Raw genomic sequence first — 16,576 nt, 5'->3', positions numbered from 1 at the left:
ATTACAAAAATCACCTACAAAAATACCTTTCCACGTTATCAAAATATACCGGATTCTAAAAGTAATATACCTGAATTTGAAACTTTCCCGAAATCCCATTTTTTCCGTTTTTCTGGGTTTAAAAAAGTAACATTTTGGTTACTTGAAATGTTAACAAGTTACCAACTAGTTACTTTTTTCATGAAAAAAATTATTTTTATAGCATATTATCTTACATACATTTTGGTTACCTCCAATACTTATTTTTTGATTTTTTTTTATCTTAAGACACTGACTATTCATTTTAAAGTTATATTATGGCGTTTTATTACTTAAGATACTTTTGTGTTGCCGATTAGTCATTTTATAAAAACTAATAAGTTACAATAAAATATAACAAATTACTATATAGCTTATTATTAAAAGTTACTTTTAGTATACTATACAATTTTTTTTTATATTCTATTTAAAAGTTACCAAACAATATCCTAAAGAATCTATTGTAAAAAAGTTACTTTGAATATATTTTTAAATAAATTTAAGTTGTTTAGAATACAATATAGTATCTTTTAAATGTAAAATAAGAATACAAATTTTGATCAAGATTAAAATTTAATTGCTTTTTGGTTAACACAATATAAAAAATAAATTAAAATGTTGTTTTTTATTCTAGTCATATTCTCTGGCGACGGCCAAAAAACATATGATTCTCACGTATCAAAATGATCACCTTGAAGAGTAGGCCGCAATAGTACCACTTTTGAGCCCAACCGACTAGCGGTGTGGCTGGAATTTTATTTTCAAGTTTTGGAGAAAAGAGAAAAGAAAAATGTATAGATTTGAAGTAAGAAAAAAAATAATAAAAAAACTTGTTTTAAGGTATATATTATGGTATATGTGTAAATAATTATTTATATTTAATTTTTGTAAATAAAATTCAAATCATGTTGAATGATGTAATTAATAATAAAAAAACGATTACAAATTTTAATCCATTTTTTGCGCCTGTAATATAGTTGTATCCAATAATAAAGGGTTTGTTTTCAATTTTATAAACAATTTAGTATAAGATACTATTACTGTGGCTAAATGAACATTTTTCAAAACAAGCAACCAATTGTTCCACCCATTTAATATTTTTATACTCACAAAATTTTATCTAAATCCTAACGCCCCCCCAAAATATCATGTATTTAGCAAAACAATTTCGTAAACATTTATCTAGACAACCACCTTATAGATTATTATTTTTGTAATAAGAGTAATTTTGACGAAGAACCGACATGTCTGCTGCAAAGAAAGGCACTGAATTTGGGTTATAATATAACCTTATTGAAACCAAAAAGGAAAAAAGTAAAGCTTTTTGGGAAAACATTATGTGTGAAATTGGTTAATTTACCATTAAACTCGATTGCCCATTTGTATTAAACTATAAATAATTAAATACTATGATTTTATGTGAACAACTTTTACAAGATAATAATAATTATAATAGGGTTTTCTCTATGATATATTATGGTCAAAAGATGTTTTTATCACTTTATGTAATGGGATCAATCGAGTGGCACGCTAGTGAGAGTTCATCAAGTTTCTAGCTGGAAAGGTAATTTTTTATGAAACCAATTAAAGAAAAAAAATTATTATTTAATTTTTAATTTAACATTGTTAAAAAAGAAATCTTGCTTGTGGCCATTAATATAATCTATTAGTAGTACACTTGTTCTTGCATAGAGAAGGTTCCAAATTTAAATCTCCCTATTTTGAGTTGAAAAGGACTTGCCTAATTAATTAGCACAAGTAGAACCATTTCATGAAGTTCAGATTCTAACTTTCTCTATTTAAAATATAGATTATAGACTTAATTTTGGGAGTTCTTCCAATTTATTTAGTCAGTTCCAAGATGAGACCAATCTTCTTCCAAAGATTCTATCCCTAGTTGTTTGGACCTACCTATATGTTGACGGCGAATATTTAATTTGGCTTCACTACAAACTGATATATTCTGTCCTTGATAATAATGCTTGGATAAGCAGAAATGATTTCGGATTAAAATGAATTGCATATAGTGATTGATTTGATCATGTAATCAATTTTTTTTATTAATGTGGCTAGATAAAGCAAATTATTATGTGGCTCGCATTAGAGGAGACGTATAGGATAGCCCTTGGACCATTGTTGCACCGACTTGTTTACTTTTGGTGTTATACAACCATATCATTTCAAACGACGTAGAATCTTAAATCCAAACACACTATTAAGTCCAATTTTAACTTCTACTATAATAAATGATAAGAATTTTCAGGGTTACGTAATTAGAAAGTGAAAATATTAGCAAGAAGGGAAAAAAAATAAAAGAAAAGAAAGAAGAATCATAAATTGAGGGAAGGATAGAAAGAAAAGGAAATAGGGATGCAAAAGAAAAAGAAGTTTGTTAAAGATGAGAGCAACTATAGATATATTAAAGGTACCAACAAAAGAAAAAAGTAGAATCAATTGGTTATTTTTTAAAAACAAAAAGTAGTGGAGTACAATAAGAAGAAATCTTAAAACTTTTTTAATGCAAGATCAATGACGAATCATAAATCGGATTTACTATGCCATAATGTACCAACTTTAAAAATTTCCCCTTACTTTTTCCTCTCAAGAATATTTGAACAAAAGTACTTTAAACTTGTTTCAAGTATCAAAGATGGTCCAAAATTCATGAAACATGGTCTCAAGGACAAGTTAGGGGGGCATGTTAGTGGAATTTCACAAAAATTGTGTAATAAGATCTCAAGTTAATCAGCTTAATAGGCTGATAATTATTATTATTTGTCCATTTTAATCCAATAATACACATTCGAATTAAAAATAAAAAGAACAATGATAACACATTCAAGTGTTATAATGCTGATATACAAGAAAAGATATACTCAACCAAAAGATTATATTCTTTTCCACACAAAAGTAAAAATAATGCATAAAAAACATCAAACAGTTTCTCATTTCCTGTATCTTAATTCTTAAACAAGTTCAAAAGCGATACATATACACCCCTTTTCATAGGACAAAAAATAAAGAGATAAGTAGTAGTCGAATAACCACAATATGAAATTCACAGTGACCAAATGAAAGAATTTTACCTGCCTGCTACTTGCCTTCAGAACTACCATATATGACCATTACAAGAGGCAGTGGCAGTTACAAAGAAGAGAAAGAAGAACAAAAAAAACTAGAATGGAAACAAAATCACTCTCGGCGGCATCACAATCAATACCGAATCTAACCAAGTACCATGTTCATCAAAGGAAAAAAAAATATAAAAGATGCTAATATGGAAATCAAGGCATTGCGTACCAATAAAAAAAACCACAACTACCCAACAAAGAAATATTTTTTTTTTATCAAAATGAATGACGCACCCCAGGTTAGGATGCAAAAGGAGCAGAAAACGCACACAATCTAGCAAATTCAGCCTCAGAAGAGATCAAACTTCTTCTTCTGCATGTCTTGCTTCCATTTCGGCAGTTTATAGAAGGCTTCCTTTGTGTTCCCAAATATAGTCTGGAATTCCTCATCTGAAAGATAGGCCTGGGAAAAAAAAGGGTATAAAATTGAAGTAATGAAATGACGGTGATTTATAATGGGTGAAAACATTTGCAATAGGACCAACCTCTCTTCGCTTGAAATCAATTCCAGTAACTGGATTTTCAGATTTAGCTTTCAGTTGATCATAACTGAATGTACTAAGGCTACCATCATTTTCAAACTGCACTGTTTCTTGCTTTGGTTCTGACTCGCTGCTGTTTTCAGATGCAGCTGCTACTTCCTCTGCCTCCTTGACTTCCCCACCATCCTGAGAACCCTCTGTTTCAGAATAGGTAGTTTCACTTTTTGCTTCAGCTGAAAGAATGCAAATGTGTCAGGATCTATAATTTCAGTTTCAAGAGTAAAATTATGTTTTAGTTCAGAAATAACAGATCAATGTTAATGTTACAAAAAACGTTACTCCAGGACCAAAGGCACGTAACTAGTCAAAAGTTGAACACAAAAAATTAGCAGTAGCAGTGTCCACCCAAAATGGGAGAAAAAATTGCTAATAGATTTAGACATGCTTTCATCATCTCATGTAGAGAATCAGAAGTAAATGGCTCTTACCAGGGGCACTAGTTTCTGAGGGAGGACTTCGGCTAGGAGAGTCATCAGGTGATTTCTTTTTCTTTTCGGCTGTAAGAACCTGCGAAAGAGCAGCAACTGCTGCTGCTCTTTGTGAGCCTTGACTTGGGCCAGCAGGCCTAGGAGCAGAAGTTTTGTTTCCTGATGATGAGCCAAATGCAGATGATAAAGCAGCTAAAGCCTCAGCTCTTTGCCTTGGTCCTTGACCAGAACCATTGGATTTATCCTGACCCTGATGATATCACATGCTTTAATTTAATAATATTAACAGGTACAAAATCCTCTACCATCACCAAGTATTTGAAATAAAGAAAAAAAGTAATCATGCAAACATTTAAGGGGACAAAAAAACCATGAAACCAAATGAGCCATGCGGGATTAACTTGATAGGAAGATTTATTGACTTTTCATGAGAAAACATTTAAGGGAAGTCATCAGGTCATGCACCACAAAGATGTTGCAGTTAATAATCCAAAAACAAGAAATGAGAGAGGAAGATAATCTATAAGTGTGAATTATTTTCAGTAAATTTCATGAATAGATCTAAGAATGATGAAAAGCAGCTCTTCAGTTGCAAAAAGTTATTGAGAGGCTTACAGGAAGTAGTGCACAACAAAAGACCGAGCAAAAAAATGATTTGAAATGCCATCATGATTCCTCAAGACTTATAGATCAAGACATGATAATATCATAACCAGAATTGGTATATTTAGTTACCGGGGGTGATTTTCCAGAGGATGGACTAAATGCAGAAGACAAAGCAGCTAAAGCTGAAGCCCTTTGTGTTGGTCCTCCTTGATTCCCATTGGACTTCTCCTGGTTCAGTAAGGAAAGGGAGAATCAGTTACATTTATAGAAGAAAAAACTGATTTCCTAATTGGTAAATATCCTTGTAAGTGGTAAATAATAAATGCTTAATGATAACATGAAAACATGATTACTATTATCATAATAATCAAGAATAGATCAAAATAGCCTAGTCAAGTAGGTAAATTTTTTTAATTAATTTGTAACCGAATCCCGTTACTGGAGCTTGGTTGTAAGAAAGCAATGAATGTGTAGTTTCCCCCAACAGATATATTGGCAGCTAATTTTCTGTTAACATTTTTGTATAATTGGATTTCCTACAAAGCTGATCTTAGTAAACATGCTTTCTTGGTTTTTGATCAGCATAATCAACATGCTTCTGCATTTAGATCAAGCAATATTTGGATTGCTTACCTCCACAGTACTACCAAACCCAAAGAAGATTGACACCTTCTTTTGGAATGAGTTGCCTTGAATCTGCATTTCAGAGAAAGCATGGATAAGGGCTGATGTTAAAAGAGCACCGAAACATGCAACAAACATGAAAGAGCAAAATTTGGCCACAATTCGTTACTTGCACAAGAAAATTCAAGAACAACAAGCCTTGTGATTATTGGTTTAACTTATTATATGAATACAATATTGCACTTCTGCAGAAATACAATCACTTGAATTTATTCTTTACAAATGCTCTATGTTTACATATGACAATGAACCACTCAATGAAAAGAATCGCTTGAAGGGTTTAATGAAACTTGGAAGTATAGTTCACACACGATATAATCAAGAACTTTAATATTAAATAAAGATTGACTGAATATTGGGCGCAACTAAACTAAAATAAGGTGGAAGAAGTGACACGGGTTTAAAAAAGCTTAATGAACAACAAGAACTAGCAGTGCTTATTCATGGCAACTTGCATCAATAATTCATAATGCTTGTGAAATTTGAAAACTTAATTCTTTTTTTAAATAAATATCATGATGTTCCCCTATCAAGTAGGGGAGCAATGTGCCCATGTCAAGGTATTCTGCTCTCCTACTTGTTTTAGGGGCCATAAAAACAACAAAAAATCATAAACCAAGAAAGATAAAATTTGTAGCTTTTGCACATACGCTGGCTTTTGCATGATCCCATGAAAAGTAGGTAGTGAAGAAGCAAGGTTCATTTCCTTCAGTAACTTTGTACAGTGGCACATTAGGAGACAATCCCTCTAGAGAAGCAGCCAACGCTATGTATTTCTGCAAATGTAATAACCATTTATGAAGCAGTTCGTAATTGGGAAAACATGAGAAAACTCCAATTAATTACATAATACCTCGCCGATTTCAAAAACACTTTGCTTTTCTTTAGAATCTACGCATTGACCAACCCAGATAAATACTTCAGCATGTGTGTCTAGTATCAAAATATCTTCTGTCAACAAATCATCCTGTGAGAAGTTGTATACTTCCTCCACCTGCCAATTACATACAAAATAAATTATAACCACTAGTACTTTGAGTCAAAATATAATGAAACTTAAGTTTTCTTTGAAGTCCAAACTCACCTGAAACTTTCCTGGGTGATCCATGTGGCAAGAAGATTGATGGATAAAAGAAAGTTAGAATAAGTAATCAGCTGGTAAACTAGTAAACCAAGATATCAATTCATTATCTCAAGAAAGAAGAACAATGCTAAAGATTTGTCAGGATTTAACAGGAATCACTACCTCTATTGAATGAGAATGTGAATAAGTGTGGATCTCTGACTGTTTCTGTAGAAACTTTTTTACTGGTGTAGTTTTGTTTCCCTCCAAGTGCAAACCAGAAGGCTGAGCTTTCAGTTCCTTCTTTAGCATGTTTTAAAGAAACTCCCGGCTGAATTAGACAGAATACATAATTAAATTGAAATGACAGCAGTATATGAAAAAACTCTAGAAACTTATGTTTCAGTTTAACCTCAGGCTGTAAGGAGGACCAAAAATTCTAAAAATGCTAACTTAATGTATGACTCCAATCAAACAGATATCTGCTCAATTCATGTCATTACTGCTACTAAACCAATATAATGATAGTGCTCATCTAAAGGTTGAAAAAAATATCAAAATTAGTCCAAGGAACAAAATCAAAGGAAAGATAACGTTTAGCCAGAAGTATACCTTCATAAACTCTGCAACTTTTGAAGCCAATTGTTGCTGTTCAAACGTGCATTGGTTTCCATGCCAAGTGAAAACTGAAGAGCCAGATTGTAGAAGGAAACACTCAGCAGTGTTCAGTGATGCTGCTACCTAAAGAAGAATGACAGATATATTAAGCAGGGACCACAATTTATAGCTACTTGCTGGACATAGATGAAAATATCCACATAATTTGCAAAACTAATGAGCAGTAGGTTTCATGAACTTGTCTGCAAGTTCAATTTTGAAAAGTAAGGCTATCATTTCTCTTTTCATTTTAACCTCCTGTAAGCTATAAACCTTGTGATCATACGGAGATGGAAGTGAGTTTGTGTGTGTCAAAATATGAGAAAGAAAGAGATCCATATCAAAAGCTCTCGTGATTTAATTCACTACTGATAAAGGTTGTAGGCAGTATGTAGTTTCTTATCTTATTGAGAAACCAGAAAAAAAATTTATGGTAGTCTGAGGTCATTGAAAACTCAGTAAGGATTTTCTAGCTAAATGACAGTTTGGGAAGTTCCTTCTCACTACCCACCGGAGGCCATCAATCTCTATAGACATGGCCTCATCAGAATGCCCTTAAGACAAAATAGACTAAAAGGACAGGCAACACCATGAAACTTTTACTGGAAAGAAAACATACCGCATCAACTTGCACTACTTTATTGTTATGAATGGAAGTTCCAGATATCCTAATCAATGCGATACTGTCTGCTGTGTAAGTTTCATCCGTCAAACCTTTGTCGGCAACATTTTTTTTATAACCAGAGCTCAAGCCACCCTGAAAACAAAATAAAGCAAATAGCCAGTAAGTATAAATCACCAAATTCAATATATATACACACACATACTTTTCTTTTTTCTGGTGCTAAAAAAACAAAAAGACCATTTGCCTCTTATTGTGGAATTTATTATTGATGATGCAACATGAGCTAAAATTTTAAGCAGAATACCTTTAGCACCACCATAGGCTGAAAAAGAGCAATAAACTGAGCCGGCTCTTTATCTTGAAATATGCGACCCTGCAACAAGCACTGTTACATACAAGTCTTAAATTCATATTCCTAACTTGATTGTAGATAATAGATACCTGAACAGGTCTCCCTTTCAGTGAGTTGGACATGGTATTTGCCAAACGAGAAGCCATCTTTTGATCCTCCTGCAAATGGTAAACAATTTTTTTTATTATTATTAAATTGATGGATATAGATCCACAAGCTTTGACCAACTAACAGCGACCAAGAACATATGGCCCTTTAAAAAATATAGGCGATTATTTCAAGCAAGCTTATAGCTACAAACAGATTTAAAGTTATGCTCTTTTGCAAATTTGCAAAAGTTTCTATCATTCAAATAGAATAAAACATATATGAAACCCCTGCACCATAATTTAACTAAACATTAATTAATATGACCAATATAAGGAAAGAAAAAGAACGGACAAGCGAATGCTAAAAGCTAATAAAAGAACATGCATCATTTCTAGTTCATGTAAAAATCTAAACCGAGAATCCAGATATAAACAAGCCAACCAACCAAATCTTCATGGAAAATAATATTTTTTTTAGAATTGTTTGCAGTGAAGGTCTGCAATGAACTGACCACCTAAGTCTCATTCTCAAACATACGAAAATGTTAAACATTCTCAAATATACCAAAATGTTAAACATTCTCAAATATACGTGAAATTCTTTTAAAACAAGCCCTTAGTTGCCCATTTTTATGTGAATGATCTTCGCTTTTTGATAAAAATCACCATAACGCAGGGTTGATAATGCATAAGAATGGTTTCTATGTACACAAAATTACGTATAATAATATACCGAATTTAACTTTCCTCAAAATGGGAATGTAAGTATGTTGCTTACCTCAATGCTATCCTTTCCAAACCAACAGCACAAAAAGTAATCTTCTTTCCTATCACCTGAGTGATAAGTATACAGAATGATGTAGCAATCTCCACTATAAAATTTACCAATGTCTTCTTTGGGTAATGGAGTTTTGGCACTGCCATTGATGCGCCATACCTTGCAAAGTTAAAAAAAAATCAAAAGACATTGGTAGTAACAGCCATAATTATTGCTGAGACATTCTTTCAAGGCAATGAAGTACCAACCATACCTCCATCTTTCCACCTCCTTCAAGCAAAGGTGGGACTTCCTCATTTACAGGAGCACTTTTTGTCATGCCCTTCAAACCAACACCTTGTTGCTTCAGCAAAGCTAACAGAGCAAAAGAATACCATCAATGGAGCTAGGCTGAACAAATCTGGTCAATACAACTGATGAAAATGATGCATTACCTGCCACTTTTCCTCTTCCTTCTTCTGCACCGGGAGCTGTAGATCCTGATGGCCAAGACTCAAAGTTGGATTTGAATGCATGTGTCTCATAACCTTGAATTAGCCGAGTTATACGTGTTGCTTTTGGTCTATTTTGACTAGCAACAAATTCCTGGTGGCAAAATTGTGGGTCAGAAACCCATATTTTGTTCAATATGAAATAACAGATACTATATTACTACCTCAGCTGTTTGGATGGCAGCTTTTCTCTCCTCTAACTGTGTAACTCGACCAACCCAGACAAATATCTCGGCACCGCAGTCCAGAAGATAGCATTTGTTGTTTTCCAAAATGGATTTTGATAGCTCACCTTCGACAATCTTCACTTCATCAGTTATGCTACAAAATTAGTACAACCAAGTTAGGACATCACATTGATTATTTAACCCACTAGAAGACAATAGCATGCAGATTAATAGTTACATGATTTCTGAAAACACATTAGAATGCGATAAAGGATTATAGATATGAGTTCGGTTTCCACAAACTAATATGAACCCAAAACAGAGAAACAATAGCCAAAATAAAGATTTCTATTACTGACTGAAACAAAATACAGAATAAAGACAACTCAGGTGCTTTGAGGGACCTAGAACCTCCCAAGAGCTAAGCTCGAATTCTACTCACGCATTTCATACCTTCCACTCAAGCCCATATACTTGTTATATACCCAGCTGTCCCCCATTCCCCATACTAACAAACTATCCTATAAGCTTGCCACCTGTCGTCTCTAACAAAGCCCTAGTCAGCTTTCAATCCAAATCCTAAACACAAACTCTTATATATAGTAAATCCGATATGCCTAGAATAAATAGTTTTTATTACATCTCTTGTGCACTATGACGACAATTAGTATAATAAATATCTTAATTGACATTTTTAAAGAAAAATATGAATGTATCATTATCATAGTAGATTGATCGGGAAAGAAAAAAATTGTAATGAGATATGTATAAAGGATTCTACTAACTGCATAGGACAGAACATAATTATATATAATGGAATAAAAATAGAAGTAAAAGGTGCATATGTAAGGCTAGTAATTATTATAATTAAATAATGTCCACGAAGCTAGAAAAAAAAATGTGCAAGCCATAATTGTTTCCTGGCTACAAATTATATCACAAAACGAAATCCAAAATTAGAAAACTGAACCAACTAAAGCAAATGCAAACCATACGTGCAAAGGCTTGACAAACTCTAAAATAAAAATCCAAAGTGACAGCATGTGAAATGGAGTTAAATTACTCACAAACAAAAGTCCAAGTACCATAATAACATAGCAAAAGGTGGGCATACTAACAAACTTAATGCAAACACTTGACAGTAAGTGACTCAAGTACATAATTCTTACACCCTACGCCACATCTACACACTGGATAACCTTTTTGAAGTAAAATTTCAATAGGAGATGAAAATTTAAAATGGCATCGCAAGTTAAAAATATCTCTTGTGCTCATAATTCTAAAATAGGAGAGAGAGAGAGAACCTATAAAGTTTAGCAGGAGTAGCCTCTGGAATAATATCATCTTCAGTGACAACCTTCTTGCCAATTGGAGCAAACCCACCAAAGAGGACCCAGAACTCGCCTGAATCTGACTCTGTATCCAATTTCCCATCATCTAGCAAGGTGCACACATATTAAGACCAGACGTATATGTATGAATAAGTGAAACTGTAAAGTATTAAGCTCAAAGTGCAGAAAATGCAATTCTAATGGGAGGAAGAAAGTAAATTATAACTATCATGCACGATATATATATTATATATCACTATTATGTGTACATAAATCAAACAGGAATATGCACTCACCAACAATGGCAACATCGCAAGTCCCATCATGATATTTTTCCTTCAAAAACTGAATTACTTCCAAAGCCTTGGCTCTTTCCTGGATATTGGAATTTGCACCATTGAACTGATAAATCTTGTTCTGGGTGTCCAAGATGAACACATCATCATGGTTCAGTGAAGAACGTGCAAAAGGAATCTGCGCCAAAAAAAAAATTAAAAAAATTGTAGAGTGGTATTTTGTGAACTCGTGCAGGTTTATTTAAAAATAATCTCTAGTTAATATACAGATCTCGTGGTTAAAAGAATTCAAACCTGTTTCATTCTGACCACTCGTTTTCCTCTGCAGATGTACAACCGTGTTTCAAATTCCTCCTCCTCGGGTGTTTTAAATCCAGATGCAACACCCCCCTCTAAAGGTATGATACAAGGTTTGAAGTATGATAAAAATTTGTCAGATTCATGGCCTTGGATTTCTCTATGTTGCACTGCACGTCCACCAAGGGATGCATCAAGTTCCACAGTCTTGATAGCTGCTGTTCCAGATTCATCCTACAATAAACGTTACATATGTGGAAGAAGTTCCACATCAAGTAAAACATTTTTTATGAACCCTTTTTTGAGGATTATTTTGAAATTGATACTAGCAAAACCTTGAGGCAAGAAGTAAAACATACCTGACTGGTATCTTTTCCAATCCAAAAGTGTATGTCATATACATAAGCACCACCTCTGCCTTGTGATGTCTGAAAAAAAAAAGGATCACATAATTAAAATTTGTTCACCACATCCATGTCCTTCTGAAAGTGAAACTTGTCTAGAAACGCAGAGAAGATACACATCTGCTGGAGCCTTCAAAAATTGTGTACCATAATCTTACATTTATTAAATACAAAATTTATTATTCCTCTCACAAGACCTCTAGGTTTAGACATCAAAAATAAAACAGAAGTTGTTCCAACCTACGCTCCATATAACACGGGAGATAAGAAAATGCAGAATGTATTCTTTAAAGCTAACTTTTGACACTTCAATAACCACCCACCAAATATAAATTTTAGTTGTATTCTCTTGTGAGATGTCAAATGACAATATCTAGATAGATATTAGTGTTTATAATAAATGCATACAAGAGAAACTGGGAAACAACATTAAAGGCCAAATACATACCTGCAATACGATGTAAGAATCCCCACAATAGAATTTTCCATAATCAGTCTTTGGTAGAGGAACGGGCTGAAAATTCTCAATCCGCCAAATCTCAGTCCCTCTAAAGAGATGTTAAGTTTAACATGAACAAAATTAAAATTTAAAAGAGACTACTTAACTTCTGATGAAAAAAAAAACTGAACATGCAGTCAATTGAAGGCAGGCATAATACTTAAGTTTTCTTTCTTTTTTGTTTCTTTTTTCGGTGATGAAAGTCAATTACATAAAGTTTGATCCTCTCATTCTTTGAGAGAGAAAAAAAATCATGTATTCATTTATTTAGCCACTTTTCATGTTAAAGGATACACTCTCTGACCCACTCCTTGAAATGCAGGATCCAAAGCTTTTGTGGAGCTAGACATTGTATGAAATCCCTTATCAGCAAAGAAAAAAGAAAGATATTTTTAATTGCCCGTACTTTTCTTTGTGGAAGTTCTTCAATGTATCACTGCAAGAAACAACGATCATTCCACAAAATGTCAAGAAAAAAACAAAGATAAGAATTGCTAAAATGAAAACAACATGCTTTTTAAATGAAAGAAAAAAAAATTACAAAGTTCCAAAAATCTTTAAAAAATTTATTTTCTTAAAATATATGTATACATCTAGTCATGAGGCAAACTTATCAGATATGCTTCGAATTTTGGATCTCTACAGAATAAGAGAATTAGAAGTACGTTTATTCTAATATAACTTGTGTGTATAATTCGCTATATTATTCACCATAAATGGTTTTTTTATAATTAAAAACAAACAAACACTATTATATATTTGGTACCAGTAAATGTTCAAGTTAGAATTGTGTAGCAAGTATAAGAAAGTGTTTCATGCATAAGCATGCAGGTATACTGCAAGCACTGTGTTTGGAATCCTGTCAATCTATTTATATACAAGTCTAAGGGAAGACTAAACTGAGATTCTATTTTTATAAGTTATTCAATTTGTAATCAAGTTGGAATAAAGATCATCGAAATTGCCTTCCACTTCTTTTTTCAGCCATACATATATGGAATACCACATCTAAGTTATTGCTTTGTTCTAATTTATCTTCATATATCTTAAAATCCACTCCATACAGTAATGGAAAACATGTCCTTCTGACAGCATTCACCCCAAAAAAACCTCTTAAAATGTTTAACTTGCCTGCTTTCCTGATGACTTCCTGTTCACAGTGACATATATGTCAAAAATAATCTCAACACACACCCCACATCCCCACCCTCCTTTTTATTTCTTTAGTAACTCTACCCCTTTTGATTCCCAAGACAGTCCTACAAAATTTCCATCCTCTTTCTTATCCATTTTTCTATTTCATACAAGCATTTGAATGTAGCCTTTACACGAAACTGATCCCAAGGGTGACTGTAAATTTAATCCAGAAGCACTTCTTTTCTTCACTTCTCAAAAAACATAAAGTTAGTACATGGTCATCCACCAATCTATAGATGTATCTGCATCTTAGCTTTTAAAGCTTGATGATGATGATTCTAAACAGTCCCCACTTAGATGATTCCAGGAAATAACATGCATAATCAAGAGTCTTCAAGAGAAGTCTCCTTCAGTATCTGTGTTACTGATGGAATTCGTATTTCTTTGTGAAAGCATGCCACGAACAAAACTCGTCTGTTTGTCCCACTAACAAACTTGCCAACTAGAAAACAAAGAAATTTGTACGCTTTGTTGCTAGACTTCCCTCCGTTACAAATTCATATTATGCATAAAGCATTAGTAATCATTAACATAATCTCAAACAATATCCTTATTCTGCAGTAACATACGAGAACCTCTCTGTGCATGCATGCTTTCACTACTCCAGATCCAATAAAAATCCATCAAGCCATATCCCCAAGTTGCCCAGCTCCTATGAGAAAAGGACACCCATCTAACCAAACAGTGAACCTTTAACTTAGCAACCAAAAACACCAAGAAGAATTATCATCAACAGCGCTTGCTCGAAATCATGCCATCAACAAAATTAACTTAAAACAGTAAAGACGTTTTAAGCCTGTCACATTTTCAGCCTCTCCAATGCAAATGGGTGTAAAGAAACACATGAAAACAATCTCAGCTCAATTAAAATATGAACCTACATTCAGAGGTTTTGAAATTTGTGGTGTTCTGAACTCATCAGAAAAATACCGTTCACAAATAGCAGTAAGATCAAAAAATACCAGAAAAAGGAGAATCCAGATAAGGTCTCATTCTACACACTTATTTATTCATATAACATATCTTATTTGTTAGATCTTCTCAATTGTTTTGTTGAACCAATCATACTTGAAATTATCAACTCAATTATTCAAACCTCTGAATAAAATCAAAACTTTACAACATAGTATAAAAACGAAAAGGCCAGATCACATAACAATCAAAAGAAGACAAAAGAGCCTACATGATCAAACATTAAAAAACAGACAAAACCTAAGTAACAAAAAAATCAGATCAGACATCCAAATACATATTGGAAGACATAATCCAAAACCGAAAACAGCCAAAAGGAAAACATTTCAATTATCACAATTATTTAAAAGTGAACCAGAGAAGAAATTGAAAATCCGTAATCGGCGATAACAATCAGCTCAATGGATCAAATTCGAAGAATTGAAAAGAAAAAAGGATCTGCTTACAAATTGAAACCGGAAAATCGATCAAGCTCAGCTGATCGTGAAACAGATTGATCGGTGGAGTGAGAGAATTAACGTACCTGAAACAGATCTCCGTATGTGTATGAGATGGTGATGGTGATGGTGAAGAAGAAGAGAGAGAGAGAGAGAGAGAGAGAGAGAGAGAGAGAGAGAGAGAAATGGGTATGGGGACGGAGAAGGGTGGTGGATAGAGCTGGCAATAAAGAAAGAAAGTTAAGGGAAGAGAAAAATAGTTGGAAAGAAAAGTGAATTATTGCAGTGTGTTGGTGTTTTCTCTCTCTAGCTTTTTAGGCTTTTGAGATTTGTAATTCGGAGAGAGAAAGTTTTCAGAGGGAAATAAAGCGAAGAAGATGATGATGAGAGAGAAAGGGCATGAAAATGAAATGGATTGGATACGAAGAAGAAGAAGAAGTAGTAGTAGACGAAGATGAGAGAGAAAGTGGTTATTTAAGGCTAATAAGACCAATGAAGATCCGGTGACGGGGGCACCGGCCATGTTGGCTCGCTTATATGGAATTTCTTTTTCTTTTTCTTTTTTCTTTTCTTTTTTATTATTACATTTTTATTTTTGATTTATGTTAGAATCACAAAAATAATTAGTTTTATGATTTTTTAAATTAGAAAATTAGATTTTTCTTAAGAAAATTTTAAAAAAATTATTAATAAAGTTACTTACAAAGCTTTAAATGAATAACTTAATATGGTCGTTTACAATGTTTGTTGTAAAAAAAAAAAAATCGCTTACAAAACAAAAATTACTTACAATGTTTACCATTAAAGATATATTAACCTACCATTATTGAAAAAAATGACGATCCATCCATTTTGTAAAACAAAATATTCTTTTTAAAAAAAAAAAAGATAAAATATCATTAAAAATTCATATTGAAAACATTACAAATAGGTAGAGATACTTTTTCTAATCTAAGAAAGCTCATTATATTTAGCAAAACTATGGGCCGCCGCTTTATTATCAAAACTGCAATATGGGATAAAACTACCTTTAGAAAATTAGACAATAAAGTAAAATGTAAGATTTTTTTTTTAACAATGAAACATTTCATTGAAAATAATGAGAGCAATACATCAAATAGGAATGATGGAAAATCATCCAACCATACAAGTTCACCATTCATCCTGAGTGCATGTGCAGCTAATTCATGAGTAGTCTTATTCACCGAACGACGAACATAAAGTGGGGATGCCTCAGGAAAACTAAATAATAGACTTGTTATATCATCTAACAAAATTCCTAAGTCATTAGCATATAAGGATCTTTTAGGATAAGCAGAAATTAAAGCTAAACAGTTAATTTCTATGAAACTATTACTGCTACTGCTTCTGCCAGGATAATAGAAAATAATGACATATTGCATTCTTTAAAATAATAATAATAATTAGTAACAATGAAAACATGCACAAAAAGAGATTAACAATAAAATTAGGTATTCTTTTGGGATAGTATTTATTTTGAGCAATTTTGAG

The 16,576-nt window shown here is 32.8% G+C and overlaps 1 protein-coding gene across 2 annotated transcripts; it reads right to left on the bottom strand.

The window, feature by feature from the left end:
- Positions 1-2,935: 2,935 nt before the first annotated feature.
- On the bottom strand, positions 2,936-15,520 carry LOC133831453 (villin-3). 2 transcript variants are annotated; one of them, XM_062261752.1, is made up of 25 exons: positions 15,238-15,520; positions 15,151-15,206; positions 12,753-12,894; positions 12,408-12,507; positions 11,915-11,983; positions 11,553-11,789; positions 11,259-11,436; positions 10,936-11,068; positions 9,629-9,785; positions 9,408-9,558; positions 9,227-9,327; positions 8,974-9,132; positions 8,196-8,264; positions 8,059-8,127; positions 7,749-7,886; positions 7,085-7,213; positions 6,656-6,803; positions 6,494-6,504; positions 6,263-6,403; positions 6,060-6,185; positions 5,359-5,421; positions 4,855-4,953; positions 4,120-4,369; positions 3,635-3,864; positions 2,936-3,552 (listed from the first exon to the last, which is right to left on the bottom strand). In XM_062261752.1, the coding sequence occupies exons 3-25, from the start codon at positions 12,806-12,808 to the stop codon at positions 3,439-3,441; spliced, it is 2,928 nt and encodes a 975-aa protein (XP_062117736.1). In that variant the 5' UTR covers positions 12,809-12,894; positions 15,151-15,206; positions 15,238-15,520; the 3' UTR covers positions 2,936-3,438. The 2 variants fall into 2 exon arrangements, with proteins under 2 accessions (XP_062117736.1, XP_062117737.1); XM_062261753.1 differs by having other exon boundaries at positions 15,074-15,520.
- Between the last annotated feature and the right edge of the window lie 1,056 nt (positions 15,521-16,576).

Source organism: Humulus lupulus, chromosome 4 (assembly GCF_963169125.1).
Source record: "Humulus lupulus chromosome 4, drHumLupu1.1, whole genome shotgun sequence".
NCBI lineage: Eukaryota > Viridiplantae > Streptophyta > Magnoliopsida > Rosales > Cannabaceae > Humulus > Humulus lupulus.
This window is presented reverse-complemented; position numbering and strand designations above follow the sequence as displayed.

Bases quoted from the DNA above. Each gene is read 5' to 3' on its own strand.
- LOC133831453 (XM_062261753.1), bottom strand. From the start codon at position 12,808: ATGTCTAGCTCCACAAAAGCTTTGGATCCTGCATTTCAAGGAGTGGGT. The intron at 12,508-12,752 runs GTATCCTTTAAC...ACATCTCTTTAG, and splicing joins CAAGGAGTGGGTCAGAGAGT to AGGGACTGAGATTTGGCGGA. The intron at 11,437-11,552 runs GTTTGAATTCTT...TTTTTGGCGCAG, and splicing joins GAGTGGTCAGAATGAAACAG to ATTCCTTTTGCACGTTCTTC.